General features: G+C 50.5%; 1 protein-coding gene across 1 annotated transcript in view; it reads left to right on the top strand.

Annotated features, from left to right (window-relative positions):
- Nucleotides 1-15,657, top strand: part of PACS1 (phosphofurin acidic cluster sorting protein 1) — a 154,291-nt gene that overhangs the window by 125,439 nt on the left and 13,195 nt on the right. Inside the window, exons 3-11 of the mRNA XM_082342628.1 lie at nucleotides 1,503-1,592; nucleotides 2,735-2,860; nucleotides 5,241-5,385; nucleotides 5,623-5,714; nucleotides 5,809-5,889; nucleotides 8,451-8,510; nucleotides 9,312-9,472; nucleotides 9,833-9,926; nucleotides 14,448-14,528. Coding sequence (XP_082198754.1) covers nucleotides 1,503-1,592; nucleotides 2,735-2,860; nucleotides 5,241-5,385; nucleotides 5,623-5,714; nucleotides 5,809-5,889; nucleotides 8,451-8,510; nucleotides 9,312-9,472; nucleotides 9,833-9,926; nucleotides 14,448-14,528 — 930 coding nt within the window. The remainder of the gene's footprint in view (nucleotides 1-1,502; nucleotides 1,593-2,734; nucleotides 2,861-5,240; nucleotides 5,386-5,622; nucleotides 5,715-5,808; nucleotides 5,890-8,450; nucleotides 8,511-9,311; nucleotides 9,473-9,832; nucleotides 9,927-14,447; nucleotides 14,529-15,657) is intronic.

The following is a 15,657-nucleotide window of genomic DNA, read 5'->3' as shown; positions in this document are numbered from 1 at the left end:
CGAATAACAAGATAAACAACACAAAGAAGTTTGATCAGGCACGTCATAAATGGAGATTTACAACTGACCAATAAACAGCTGAGAAGGCGCTGCACGGGCTGAGTCCTCAGGGAGATGCAAATTGCAGCCACAGTGATGGACCTCTCTGTACGTGGCCAGTAGAATCCACGTGTCCAGGACAGACCACGCCGGATGCAGCTGCAGGTGGAAAGTGGTACTAACACTTTGGAAATCAGTCTGGCCGTTTCTCATGAAGCTACATATGTGTCTACCCTAAGACCCAGCCATTCCTCTCCTAGGTGTCGACCCAAGAAAAAGAAAACACATCCACTTGTGTGGATGACTTGTACAAGAATGGCAGCTTTAGCCATAATGGTCCCAAACTAGAAACACCCCAAATGTGAAATGTTCAGCGACAGGAGAACGGAAACCACATGTGGTACATTCATGGGACAGAATTCTGCTCAGCAGTAAAAAGGAACAAGCTTTCGATACACACAACAGCCTGTATGAACCTCAGACACATTATAAATGTTGGGCAAAAGAAGCCCGACCAGAATAGTACACACTGTATGATTCCATTTATATGGAATTTTAGAACAGGAAAAACTGACCTATGGTGAAAGACCTCGGAACAGTGCTTTCCTCTGAGACAGGAGTGCAGGACTGACTGGGAGGCATCACAAGGGATTTTTCCAGAGTAATAAAAATGCTCTACATCTTGATAGAGATGTGGGTTACACGGGTATATACATTTACCAACTCATCGATCTGTATACTGGAGATCGGGGCACTTCACTGTGTTAAATTACTCAATTTTTTTTAAAGTAATTTTTATAAATAATACTGGCGTTCCTCAAGCTCTCCTGCTGATCTCTTTTTACATTGAGGAACAGTTTAGCCCAGCTTTATTTTTAAGAGCTAAAAACACTATGGTGTTTAACCCAGCATTAGGTTTGGCGGAGCAGGGGTGCCGGGGGGCACGGCAGGGGGAGCGGGGGCAGGGGGAGCTGCACTGAAAGGAAGAGTTCCTGGAAAAAAATTATATCGAAGCTGAGACTGGGAAGGTGAGTTGGTTAGCTGTGTACAGAAGCATGAAAGAATATCCAAGAAGAGAAAGCAGCATGTGGAAATGCCCAGAGACAGGACAGTGTGGCCGAAGTGTCAGTTAGACGGGAGGAGGGCGGCTGAGGTGCCATGGGGAGAACTGCCACGCCTTGGGGTACACCACCACTGCCTCTCCCTCAGGAGCAGTGGGAGAGGAGAACTCAGATGCAATAACAAATCATTTCCATGTGAAAACCCTTTGCAGACGGACAGCATAATACATGTAAAATCATATCTATGGTAGTGGCTTGATTTTGATCAAGTACAACAAAAAGACTGATGGAATACTTGAACTGGTAAGAATCTTTGTAGAGTTTAGATGTTGTTTGCAAACAGTATTTCTTTTGGTCTGATTTTTGGTGATACAGCCTTGACCTATTTTTTCTTGGTTTCAGGGTTCAAAAAGGATTCTTCGCTCCAATGAGATCATCCTTCCAGCCAGTGGATTGGTGGAAACAGAGCTCCAGTTAACCTTCTCCCTCCAGGTGAGAACCTGCTCAGTCTTAGGTCATTAATATGCCATGTCCAGCCTAATCCCGAACAGTCCTCTAATCTGGAGACTGTTTTATCCGAGAACAGCCATAGCCCAATGATTTGAAGTCACCTAGAGCTTCTGTGGCCGGCCTGGAGGACCAGAGCAATCACTCAGACAGCCACAGCAAGGGCGCCGAGACCCAGATAGGCTGCTGAAAAGTACACCACAAATCGTTCTTTGTTTTGTTTTGTTTTTTAATTGCAGTATAGTTGATTTAAAATGTTGTGTTAAGCTGCTGCATAGCGCAAGGAGATCAACTCAAAGCTTTGTGACGACCTAGAGGAATGAGATAGGGAGGGTGGGAGAGAGGCTCAAGAGGGAGGGGATATGGGGATATATGTATACATATAGCTGATTCACTATGTTGTACAGCAGGAACTAACACAACATTGTAAAGCATTTATACTCCAATAAAGATGTGAAGTAAATAAATAAATAAATGAAAAGCACTAAAAAATAAAATAAAATGTGTTAATTTCTGCTGTACAGCAAAGTTATTCAGTTATACATATATATATGTGTGTGTGTATACATTCATATTCTTTTCCATCATGGTTTATCACAGGCTATTGAATGTAGTTCCCTGTGCTCTACAGTGGGACCTTGCTGTTTATCCATCCTGTATGTAATGCTTTGCCTCTCATTCTTCTTCCCCTTTTCCTCAGACAGAGCTGTTAACCCCACCATCCCACCACACTCGGCCCCGTCGCCTCTACTTAGTAATCCACGCCATGCCCCCCAGCAGAGGCGGATGCTTCAGTCTTGTTTTGCCCCCATACTGCAACCTCCATCCCTTCCCTTCTCCTCCTCCTTATCCGTCCTGGTATGTCTGTCTCTCCGCATAACGCCAATACCCCAGGTTGCATTGCACGGACACCTGATTATCTGGCAAGGAAGGAGGCTGTTTTCTGAGCGTGTGTGGACCACCGCGCTGCGGAGTGGAAGCCAGGCGCTCCCCTCACCCCTATCACCCCCTCGTGCAGCTGGGAGCCAGTGAAGCACAGGAAGGTGGCACGTCCTCTCGCAGCACCAAGACCCACCGAGGACCCAGTTGCTGATTAACTGTGCTCGGCTCTGTTTTGTGCTCGGCAGTACCCTCATTTCCTGAAGCGAGATGCCAACAAGCTGCAGATCATGTTGCAGAGGAGAAAGCGTTACAAGAACCGGACCATCCTGGGCTATAAGACCCTGGCCGTGGGGCTCATCAACATGGCAGAGGTGAGAGAGGGCGGCCTCTGGACAGTCAGCCTTTCGGAGCCTACGAGAGACACCAGCCCAGCCAGTGATTTTCCCAGCCTGCTGTTTGGGTTTTATTCTGTGTTACAAATTAATTCTTTTATTGGAAATTCAGGATGCACTTCTTTTTATTGAGAGCTTTCTCCCTCATGAAAAGTTTTTTCTTTAACTTTTAAAAAAATGTCAAACTTAGAGAAAAGTTGTAAGAATAGTGTAAAGAATCCCCGTCTACCCTTCACCCAGATTCTTCAGTGTTAACACATCTGCCTTATTATTCTCTCCTACATACACGTTATGCATGTTGTTTTCTTTTCTGAACCACCGAGAGTAAGCTGGTGCCCCATCACACATGGTTAATACGTACTGTGTCTACCATGAAGATCAGGACATTAGCACCGACACAGGGTTGCCATCTAACCCACAGTCCCCACCCAGGTCATGCCAAGCGACTCAGGGATGTCCTTTGCAGGCCCAGGGTTTCATCTGGGATTACGGGCTGCACTTAGCTCTCGTCTCATTAGTCTCCCTCGACCTGCAGTCCCTCGGATTTTCCTTGTCTTTCATGCCCTTGACATTTTTTAAGAGTACAGGCTCTTTATTGAATGTGCCTCAGTTCAGGTTTGTCTGATGTTTTCTGAAGATTGCATTCAGCTTCTACGTTTTTGGCAGAATTACTGCAGCAGTAATGCAGGCAGCACTCTGTGTTGATTTGTTCCTTTACTGGTGAGGCTAACTTATCGCTTGGTTAATTTAAGATGGTGTGTGCCAGGATTTCCAGTATAAAGTTAATTAATACATAGTTTGTTCTTACCAATGGAAAAAAAACATTTTATAGGGAGGAGATGTTTTGAGATTATATAACAGTCTCTTTTCTCCTCATATCTTCACCAAGTAGTTTTAGCCTCTATTAATGATTCTTGCCGGAATCAGTCATTACTTTGATGTTTGCCAGACAGTGAATTTCCAATCCCACCGTTCCTTCTCTATTTATTAGTTGGCCGTCTGCTGTAAGATACAGCTTTCCCTTCTTCCCCATTTACTGATTGATTCATTTCTTTGTATCAGTTATGGATCTGTAGATTCCTGTTTAATTCAGTGGGGTTTAGTCTGCTACTATCATTATTTATTTTGATGCTCAAATTGCCTCGCATTTGGCCAGTAGAGCCCCTTCAAGCTGATTCCTGTATCCTTTTTTACGTGCCTCATCGTTCTTTACATGCTTCTTCACTTTCTGGTACAAAATATTACAGGCTCATCATGTACTTTCCCTGACCCAGCCTCAGAATGAACTGATCCTCCAAAGAGCCCCGGTTCCTTTTAGTGGAGAATGGTATTTAGAAACCAAGATCTGGGTGCTAGAGGTGCTCGTTTTCCCAGCTGGGGTATCATTGCTTCTCCTCCCTCTCAGCAGACGGAGCTAGGAAATACATGTATACATATGCATATGCATGTGTATATACATACACATCATATCTGCTTCCACATCTGTATCTATCTGATCATGAGCTCACATTCCAGTCAATTCCAGTCAGCACCTTTGGGGTTCCTCTAGCCTTTCTCCTTTTCATGTTTCTAATTCCCTTCTCAGTATGTTTGCTCACTTGTGCGGCTTCTCTGTATGCCTGGTGAATCTTCTCAGCCCTGACCAAGGGGAAGAGGAAAGGGGCCACAAATCAATTTCAAAACTTATTTCTGTGTTTTAGATCATTAAGTAAGAAAAATTTTGTGGCCTTAGTAAAAGGTGAGATAGTCCCAGCCCATCTTTCTGTCCTCTTCATGTTTTGTATCAGAACGAGGGCCTGGGGGGAGTGAAGTATGTGGGTGGCATGTTTTGCCAGCTGTGTCAAGCCCTTATTGCCAGGCACAGGTGGCCACGGTCTGCAGGCGGGCCTCACACAGCCTGGAGAGCTAGTTTCTCTGTGAAAGACTTAAACTGAAATGCAGTCCTAGAGATTAGCAGTCATTTTCAATCTCAGGCCTTGATTTTTATCTCTAAGCACGTGGCCCGACCCGTGGCTGACACTTCTGGAGGTGGTTTTAAAGTGAGACTGGGGACTTCCCTGGCGGTCCAGTGGTTGGGACTCCGCGCTTTCACTGCGTGGGCCCTGGTTCAGTCCCTGGTGGGGGAACTAAGATCTCACAAGCCGCGTGGCACGGCCAAAAAGGAAAAAAAAAAAAGAAAAGGTAAAGTGAGACAGGCAATAGGAGAACAGTAGGCGTGAATCTGGAAGATAGTGAAAAAGAGAATGTGTTAGCAGAACGCCGTTCCCAGTGGCTCGCCTGTCCGTTGGGATTTGTGAAAACGGGCTGCTCTGCGGCACTGTCCGTAGTGAGGTGTGTCCTTGGCCGCCCGTGCTCGTAGGTGATGCAGCACCCGAACGAAGGCGCCCTGGTACTCGGCCTGCACAGCAACGTGAAGGATGTCTCCGTGCCTGTGGCAGAAATAAAGATCTACTCCCTGTCCAGCCAGCCCATTGACCATGAAGGAATCAAGTCCAAGCTGTCCGGTAAGACGTGTGCGGTGTTGGGAAGCCCTCCCCATCACCTGATCTCCATCCCAGGAAAGCCTAACACGTTCCTAGGAAAGAGGAGCTTAGAGCTCCCTGGAAATGAAAGGGGGTCGGGGCCCTCTCCTCCACCCCAGCTGCGGTTCCACTTGAGGAGAGCATGATTCCAGCCAGCCAAAGCCTCTTAGACCAGATCTTCCCCTTGCGAGGTCATCTTATCAAGGTGTCTGTTTCCAGACCGGTCTCCTGATATTGACAACTATTCTGAGGAAGAGGAGGAGAGTTTCTCATCGGAACAGGAAGGCAGTGATGACCCACTGCACGGGCAGGTAACTTTCCACAGCCCCTCAATAAAGCGGCCGAGAAGCAGTTACAGACCCTCCTAGGGTTTCCCAACCTCAGTCCATCCCCCTACCCACTTAGGACCTGTTCTATGAAGATGAGGATCTTCGGAAAGTAAAGAAGACCCGGAGGAAACTAACCTCAACGTCTGCCATCACAAGGGTGAGCCTCCAGGGTCCGGGGAATGTTTTAGCAGAGATTTTCAATCTGGGGGTAGGATGGGAGTGGTGTATTCAGACTTCCTGGGGGCTTTTTAACATCTGCCCAGGGCCATGCCCTCAAGGCTGTGATACACCCCTCGGTGCCTCCACCTCCACCACCAGCTAATTAAGCATCACTGTTGCAGAGAACCAGCGTTCCTGATAGGAGCGTGTTATATTCTTCGGGTTATCTTGGGATAGAAGAAAGGTTGAGAAACCTTGTTGTAGACTTTGGAACAGATGCTTCCTCGGGGAGCAGAACCCCTCGGGCACCCTCCCTCCCTTCTCCGGGTGATTACTTCGGGTTTCGTACTGTCCGCTGCATAGATAAGTCCAGTCCTCTCTAGGAGCATCTCCATTTGGAATCATTTGTTGAACTTACCCAGAAGTAGTAGGCTAGTGCTTGGAACTGGGGGCTTGATACAGTGCCTGCCTTAATGGATCCAGAACCTTAGAGACCAGAGGCCTTTGGATTGTGTCTCCTGCATGCGATCTCCTCAAGAGTCACTACTTCTGGTGAAATTAGAGTCCTGGACTGAGATGCTTAATACCTGAATTTCTAGGTTAACTTTAACCTCTTCTGGGGTTCCCGTGCCAGAGTGCGGGGGAGTCAAAAGTGCCAGGAGCTTTTTGGAAGAGAAGTTCACAGTTGCATTTGTCCCCAGAGGCAGCCTGATTCTCTCTAGCGCAGAGCAGCCCAGGGACCCCAAGAGCAGAGATTCCCGTCACCTTCAGGAGTGAAATAAGTGGAGGCCAGACCTTCCGAACGTGTCGTATCTGAGCCTGGTCCACCGTGAAACACGCTGTCTTCCCTCCAGGCACCCTTGGGTATCCCTGGGCTTCAGTGTATAATAAATCCTCAAGGCTGAGGCCTTGATTCCCCCACTGGACAACGACTAGAGCGCGTTTGAACTGTGTCATCGTCCTCAGGCCTCAATCCTCGATTGGCGCTCCTAGGCCTGGTAAGGCCCATCCTGGCCTCCAGCCCCACCCTGTGCTCTGAGGACGGGGAGGCTGGAGGTCGCTCTCCGTTGTGGCTCCTCCTGCTAGGTTTTTCTTTTTCCTGTGCTGTAACCACAAAGAGGCCCCGTTTTCTTGCCAAAGGTGCCCCCTGGAGCTCTATAAGTCACCTCTTCCTGTGCTCGCCTCCGTAGCTTCACAGGTTAGACGACCAGAGCTCGGTGCTCCTTTGACACCCGCTCCCCGAAAGGTGTTTTTATTTTTTGTGTTAACTGCAGGCACTTTCCAATCAGATTTCCAGAGTAATTGTCCTTTCGCTCCTGTCTCCCGTGCACACGAATCCTTCTCTCCCTACCAAGAGCACTTTGTTCTAGACGTGTTAATTGACTCGGCGTTCTCTGAACCGCCTTCTGCGTCTCGGTCGCTGTGGCTCCCGTTCCTCCTCTGCTGTGGGTGCCCTTCCACCTTGGGGAGCCCCGCCCTTTCTTGAAGGCCCAGCTCAGTCTCACCCACAAGTTAGTCTCCCCCATCCCCAGGCGGTGAGTCTGTCATCCAGTCAGGAGGGTGCTGAGGGCCACAAGCTAGTCGCCGTGCCTGGGGTCGGACACGTAGAGATAAGGAAGGCCCGGTCCATGCCGTCAGGGAGCTCACCGTGTCCAGTGACACGGACACATCTACACAAGTGACCGTAACCCCATAGGGCGGGCGCCAGACGAGCTCTGCGTCAGGGTCAGCGATGGCCCTAAGGGGAAAGTGACCAGCTCTGAGCAGGACAGCTTCGTGGGCAAGATGCCGGGAGATGGGTTTTCTAAGAGTAAATAGAACTTCGCCAAGTGGATCTGGGGAGGATGTTTAGTCAAGGCAGAAGTTACCATGTAAATGGCCCAGAGGGGTGCCACGTCGTACGTGAGCAGTTAGTTCCCACCTAAGTGGGGTGTGAGGGGTTGGGTGGTGGGTGAGGCCAGGGTCAGGCAGAGCCAGCGCTCAGCAGACACAGGGTGACACCGAAGTTCTTGAGGCTCTGGGGCCGGTGAAGGCCTTGCATCTGGGGAGTGATGAGGTGAGATCTGCATGTGGAACAGTCACAGTGGACTCTGGAGGGCATGAGACTGGGAGTGGGAGAGAGGAGCTCGTTGAGGGTGGTCGGTGGCCGCAGACAGGGGCGAGGAAGGAGGCCGGATGGAAGCGGTGGGGTTTCGGGTGGACAAGAGGGTAGGAGCCAGCACCCCTAGGCCGGGGGTCGGGGGAGGCTCCGGGTGCAGATTCAGTGACTCCTCGGTGCCTGGGCGACCAGGAGGGGGAAGGCACAGAGCAGAGGGTGAGCTCCGTTTTGGAAACATCGAGTTTGAGGAGCCTGTGTGTATACAGGTGGCGCTCACCGGTCAGCACCGTGGTTCTGAAGTTCTGGAGAAAGGGATGAGCGGGAGGTGACCATGGGGAGTTACTGGGGTGGAGGTGTGGCCCCGGTTCTTTACCAAAGTGGGTCCTCGATGACTCTGCCGGAAGTGATCGCCGTCCACAGGGGGCTGCTGGCTGAGGACCACTGTGGCTTTGTCCCTACAGCAACCTAACATCAAACAGAAGTTTGTGGCCCTCCTGAAGCGGTTTAAAGTTTCAGACGAGGTACGACCCCTTACTCCCAAGCTGGATGGTGAGTAGAATTCCCGGAGTTTCACCCTCGTTCCTGGGGCACAATCTGGAGTCAAGATTCCAGGAACCCCAAGTGAGGGGGTAGCTAAAGGAGGGCTTTCCGCTGCTTGAAAAGAGAAGGAAAGATTTGCATGTAGCGCCCAAGGTTCCATGGTATTCGGAGCAGGGGCACATGCTTCTGCCTAGCTTTCGGGTGTGGGGTGTCCAGCACAGATCCAGTTGCCACTGTTCAGTTTTCCCTCCTGCCCCGAGGGGAGCATCGCGAATAGCAGCCTGTGAGGTGGGAGCCTCCTCCATGGCGTCAGGAACTGGCCGCTAAGAGAAGCAGTGCCTTCCTGGGGCTCCGGCAGGCCTGGAGCCAGTTTTCGTGGGCTCTCTTCTCAGTGGACTGAGGCAGGGATGGAGATTTGTCCCCTGCGGGCTCTAGAGGAGGCCAGCATGAGCCCGCCAGGGCCCCAGGCGTCTGGGTTTCCCTGCGCCTGTTCCTCCGGAGAAGTACCGTCTCAGCCCCGCTCTTCTTCCTGACGCCGGGTACTAGTGGGGAGCACTAGGGAGGCTCTGAGAGGGGACGGTGGCCTCACCACGTCCCTGCTCTCAGGATCAAATCACAGAAAGGACACCAAGACCACCCTGATGAGCGTGAAACTATGGCACGTCCCTTAAGGGGAATGGGTAGGGAAGCCAGTGGGGCCTGCCCAGGAGGAAGGAGTTTCCCGTCTGCCATGTCGTTAATAGGGGTAGCCCCAGACTCCAAGGTTTTGTTTTCTCCCACAGGTGGGCTTTGGGCTGGAACACGTATCCCGGGAACAGATACGAGAAGTGGAAGAAGACTTGGACGAGCTGTATGACAGTCTGGAGATGTACAATCCCAGCGACAGTGGTCCCGAGATGGAGGAGACAGAGAGCATCCTTAGCACGCCAAAGCCCAAGCTCAAGTGAGGCCCGCACCCCCTGTGTCACATTGTCTCTCTAGGCCATGGCAATCTCCTAGTACCCCCTCTCTCACCCCCACCCCCATTACCCGGGAATCTTGGTTCCTCACCCCTGCTGAACCTCCTGCCGTCTGGATAAAGCTCACTGCTTTAGCGTCTAACCGACAAAAGCCCCGATAGGACTGTCCTGAAGTCCTTCGGTCCAGGTCCCTGCTGGTCCAGCCTCTGCTGTGTCCTTCCTCGCCAGCATCCTCGAAGCCCGGGTTGTCGATCTTTCTTGAACACCAGCTCTGCCCGGCTGTCCGTGAGCTGCTGTTCTGGGCCCTGGCGGCCACTGACCCTGGCTGTGCTTCTTTGCCACAGGCCCTTCTTTGAGGGGATGTCGCAGTCCAGCTCACAGACGGAGATCGGCAGCCTCAACAGCAAGGGCAGCCTCGGCAAAGACACCACCAGCCCTGTGAGCAAGACCAATGGCTGTGGGGTGCGGGAGCGGGACCAGGGGAGAGTCAGGGCTTAACAGTGGGCCCTCTGCTCCTGGCTCATTTGGGACCTACGGGCCATCTCATCTCATTTCCACCTCGGTTGTCATCTCAGTCCTGCTGGGCTCTTAGTGCGCTGAGGATATTGCTGTGGCCAGGCGGGTGTTCTCTATGGTCTGTTCCCGCCATGACCTGGCGCTTCCCTCAACGCAGGAACACGCAGTGCCTCAAGATCTCTCCCTCAACGCCCGTCATGCGGTAGCTGGGAGTGTGGCACCCGGCCAGTGGTGGCGATTCTGCATCCAGGCTGGGGAGAGGGTGGATGCATAGGGGCAGGAAGCCCCCAAGGTCTGTTCAGGAGAAATTATATGGGCTTTATTCAGAAAGTGGGCAGTGCCCTCGAAGAATTTAGAACTCGGTGGGCTGGTTTCCATTTTGCCTGGCGAGCCAGAGGGAAAAGGAGCTGTCTACTGCAGCACCCCAGAGCCCCGCCTCACCCCGGGACCACTCTCTGTCCCTATTTGGGAAGGCTCTCCCCAGCAGTGGAGCAGGGACAGAAGCCCGGGTTGATGCTCTACCCGCCTCAGGCCCTAGGAAGCTGCCCTCCCCCTTGTGTATGACCAAAGGCAGGATGACGTGCCTGATTTTAGTGCAGTTTTCGGTTTGCTTTGAAAGCCCAGTGTCTTCTCTGTAGATCAAAAAAACTGAATCCTTTAAGTCCTCCTGCTCTTGCCGCTTTAACAGAGGGAAAACAAAACTCACCCTGCACGTAGGTATTAATTGTGAGGAAACGACCTGAGGCCTGTGAGGCTCTCCATCCCCTGAAAAGCGCTGTCTATGGAAGGGCTGCCTACCGCCTGTCCCAGGTGTCTGCGGACCGTCAGCTCATGGACTGCCTGATGCCACCAGGTGGCGCTGTCGTCCACCTAATCCCTCTCCCTGCTGAAGGCGCAGCAGGGTGATCCGGCCCTAGAACAGCGGCACCACGTGGCCTCAGCCAGTAAATGTGGGATGGGAAATGGCAGCCCCCACCGAGAATCCCTCCACAGAGAAACCTCAGGCCCGCCACTTGCAGACCGGGCACTCTCAGCCTTTCCAGCCCAGGTTCATATGATCTGGGGCTGAGGAGGCCTTACCTGACTAGTTCTGCTCAGGATGCGGCTTGGGGCTGCCCCTTCTCACAGGGGGCTGCTGGATGGCCCTGCTGAATCATCGCTATCCACGTGGACAGATCATTGGCCACTGGAGCCAGATTCCATAGCAAGTATAAATATAAGGGATGACTCTTCTAGAGAGAAACCTGGGACCTGGCCAGGGGAGGACTGTCTTACGGTGTCCTAGGAATGCAGAACAAGGGCTCTACTGTAACACAACACAATCAAATTTTAAATGAGATTAATGCCCCAGAAATGCTAAGTGTGACACCTAACATATGGTGACCGCTCAATAAATTTTAGGGATCGTTGTTACTAAATCAGTAAGAGAAACTACTCTATACTAATGAAGCTGTTTCTGGGTTGATAGAATTTGTAGGTTCTACATTTAGTCTCAGCTGCATGGCTTACAAAATTTAAAGAGAAAAATCACCTTGATGCTCTGGGCCTCAGATGCCTTATTTGTGAGGTGAAGGTGTTGGCCCAGGAGCCCAGTTAGCTCAAAAGTCAATGGAGTATCAGTCTTTACAGTGTGATGGCCTAAGGATCCCTGTTCAGGCCAAACATTTCTTTGGGGCTGGGTAGGGCTGGTTTGAGAGCACATGCTCTGGAGTCAGACTTCTGGGTTTGAATCTTGACGCCATCACTCCACTGACTGTGTGATCTGGGCAGTTACCCAGACTTCGTGTCCTCATCTACAAATTGCATGTACAAAGGACATGCCTTACAAGGCAGTGTGAATATCCAGTGGGAGAATGCAGCTAAAGCCTCCAGCATGGCGCTTGATAGATGGTTGGATTGACTTACGGCATGGGGAGCATCAGTAAGTGTAAGCTGCTTTGCCATTTTTATTATAGACCCTGAGAGCCATTCCGGTTCTGGACTCCTGAAATTGATAGAATCTAGATGTCTTTTTAGTGAGTTCTTCAAATTCTGGTTCCCTTGGCCAGATTTCAGACTTTGCTGGTTCTCTGTGATATTTCTATTTTGAAGAGCCCCATATGTCTTGATGTGGGTGTGGAACTTTGGAATCCTTTAGTATGAAAGACACTTTGGGAACTACAGAGCAAGGCTGTGCTCTTACACAGAGAACTTCTAAACGTATTAGGGAAAATATACGGGGATGGTGCATCCATAGGCAGGCATGCACATGCTGCCCAGCTTTTGTCCTCTCTTCCCTGATTTCCTGGCATTGTTATTCATTTATTTTTCTTAACCTTCCTTTTTGTCCCCCAAATTTCAGAGGATTCAGTTTTATCACTAGAACCAGAAGGAATTTCTGCTGATACAAATTATTACAGTTGTTGAGTTTTCCCAAGACTTGAGCACACAGTAGCAACATAATTTGGTTCTTGGAGCTGATAACAGTAGGCCCCGACAGCGCTTCAGTTGGGGTGACCAAGAGATGGAGACTTTCCACCAGGACTGCCTGCTGCTAAAAGTTGCTAATTTCACAGCACTATAACTCATGGTGCTAGAGACCAGTACTTCGTAAAACTGAGAGCCTAAAGTACCACCGCACTCTGCCCCCTCCACGTGCGCACGTGCGCACACACACACACACACACACACACACACACACACACACACGAGCACGTGCACCCCCTGCAGCAGCCAGCGTCGCCCCCAGGCACAGCGCCTTGCACTGCCACATCTGCCTCGGAGCCACACAGTTAGGCAACACAGCTACTGCGCTGCTGGGGTGAGAAAAGCCTGAAGTATTTATAGAAGCAGGAAGAAGAACTGGGAGAATCGGGAGTTTGCTCCCAGTGGGACTGACTGAAACATCCAGAAGAGTCAGTGCACAGCCCGCAGGTGCCCCACCCCGAGTCCACCTTAGAGCGCTCGGCACATCTCAGCACAGCGCTGTGCCGTGAAACACTGCTCTACTGCCGGAGGGCTGGACCACAGGGCTGCTGCCTGAGAGCCTTCCAGGAGGATGGTGTTATCGCCCCGATTCCTCCTCTTTAAAACGCGTTTAATTCATTTGTCATGCTGAGATCCCAAATTGAGTGAAACCATCTTCAGTCATAAGTCTGATGAAGAGTTCTCTGGGATTGTGGACTCTGTTAACATCGGTTATTCATACAGACAATGTGTAAAGGAGCTAGCGGTGCAATCTGGAGGCAACCTGCTGTGCGTGGCTCTGAGCCAAACCGTCTCACCCTCAGGGGCCACAGGGTCTGGATAAAGTGTGTTAGGTTCGTTTTGCAGACGGCTTAGAGCAGTGGTCCTCAACCAAGGGTGATTTTGCCTCCCAAGGGACATTTGGCGAGAACTGGAGACATTTTTGGTTCTCACAGCAGGGGTGATAGGGGATAAGGGGCTGCTCCTGGCATCTAGTGGGTGGAGGCAGGGATGCAGCTCAAATCCTGCACAAGATGCCCCTGAGCAAAGAAAGACCCGCCCCAGATGTCAGCGGTGCCCACGTGGAGAAACCTTGGTTTAGCGTACAACATGGACCTACTTTTGTGGTCCTTGTTCATTAGTTTGCTGAGTGGCCCCTTGAGCTTATTAGGGCCATTTCTCTGTACTCTGTTATTTACTCAGAGAAAAGACTTTGGGTCATTGGGAGGAGGTGGGATATCCTTGATCCTTTCTGATTCCCTGGTTCCCCACAAGAACCAGAGACCCACTGAGGCCAGGACCTTCCCCGTAGCTAAGACCCACAACCCGCAACTGCTTATGATTTTGACACTGGTGTCTGCACAGCCAGAAGCAGCATTAGCAAGTGTGAAAAATCTGGTTATGTATCTGTATTTGCAAAGTACATTTTTATTATGAGAAATGCTAATAAAAGTTGGGGACAAAGGGAGAATTATTTCACACCTAAATGGCTTAGTATATTCTGTTTGAGGGTTTTCCAGACGTTTCTACCAAGCAAAAAGCATTTGGCTACCATGGATGTTTTTAGTCTCAAAATCAAAGACGTGAACTCTGAGATTCCCCTTTCTTCTTAGCAACTCTGACAGCAGAAGAGGCCCTGTGTGCCCCTCCTGGGCAAGGGTGTTTACCGAATCCCAGGTTAAGACTGACGGATCCCACAGCCATGCCATCTGAACGTTGAGCTTATCTTTCCTGGTGACGTCTTGTGAGAGTCAGAATTTCTGGGTTCCACATCTCACTGTGTTATTAATTTAATGATCACAAAATAACTGACCTCTCTGAAGCTCAGTTTTCACAAAAATATGCTCCTTGTAAGATGAAAGTCCCAAAGATTTTATGAGATCTTCAGATTAAGTGAAAGTATTTTAAGCTTCCAAGGGACCTAGAAAACAAGTTAGAGTGGTGGATATTTGGATTGATGATGACTAATTATTATAATTTTTATAATTATAATTTTAGATGGAATTGGCTGCTTTAGAAAAAGTCAAATCTGCTTGGATTAAAAATCAAGATGACAGCTTGACTGAAACAGACACTCTGGTATGTATGGTTCGGGCTCCTGTTTAAAATAGTCTTTGGTACCTTTAGAAATACAGGCAAAAAGACCCTGATGACCACCCTGAAACTTTGGCCTAACTCTGTGGACTTGTGAATGTCCTGCCTGCTCTTCCTCCCAGAATCCTTACCCGTGGAATATAACGCTCTTCCCCAAACTAGCAAACCAGAAATGTCCCCATTCTGCCCTTTAGTTAGATCTGATCAAGTGCTAATTTAGATAATTTCTCACTATCTGTCACCCTCGTTTACTTCTCAGAGACGATGACCAGTATCTTCCCCTGAAAAACCATCCCTTCCTCCAGGTTGCTTTTACAGTGGCCAGACAGCCCGCAGCATTAAGTCTCCAAGTGATTCCTAGTCAGCTCCTTCCGCTAAGAGTTGTTGGAGCTGCTCAGGGGCACATGGGCTGGATCAGCTGGGGTGCCCAATTTAATTACGCACAGGTTGAAATTCCACACACATACACGTGTTGAGCACTGAAGGTGCAAAAATGAGAACACCGTGGATCCACCTGCGGGAGGAAAGCCAGCCGCGGCACACCCGGCGCAGAGGCTCTGTGGGGCCCCGGAAGGACAGAGCCATTCACCTGGAGGGAGGGCGTCTGAGCTGGGCCCGCAGGTTCTGCCACAGTTCAGCCGGTGGGACTGGGGGCCGACCCGGCAGACGGGAGGGAGCAGAGAACTTGACCGAATACCATCTGGGGGTGGGCTGTGCATCCGCCTCACAGTGGGAGCTGCTAGCTGAATGGAGTCGAGGAGGAATTGTTTCAGGCTTATGTTTCCTATAGTAAGTAATGCTGCGTTAAGGATCTGGTGTCTGACAAAGCCTTAGGTTGGATTCGACATTACTGTAGTTCACCCGTAATCCTAGTAGCCCATCTTCCACTCTCGGTCCACTTTGGCCCATACTGCACAGCGGTCGTTTCAGAATGAAGTTCCAGGGGCTTCCCTGGTGGCTCAGTGGTTGGGAATCCGCCTGCCGATGCAAGGGACACGGGTTCAAGCCCTGGTCCAGGAAGATCCCACACACCGCAGAGCAACTAAGCCCGTGTGCCACAACTACTGAGCCTGTGCTCCAAAGCCCGCGAGCCACAACTGCTGAGCCCGTGTGC

Source organism: Balaenoptera borealis (assembly GCF_965194805.1).
Source record: "Balaenoptera borealis genome assembly, chromosome: 11".
NCBI lineage: Eukaryota > Metazoa > Chordata > Mammalia > Artiodactyla > Balaenopteridae > Balaenoptera > Balaenoptera borealis.
This window is presented reverse-complemented; position numbering and strand designations above follow the sequence as displayed.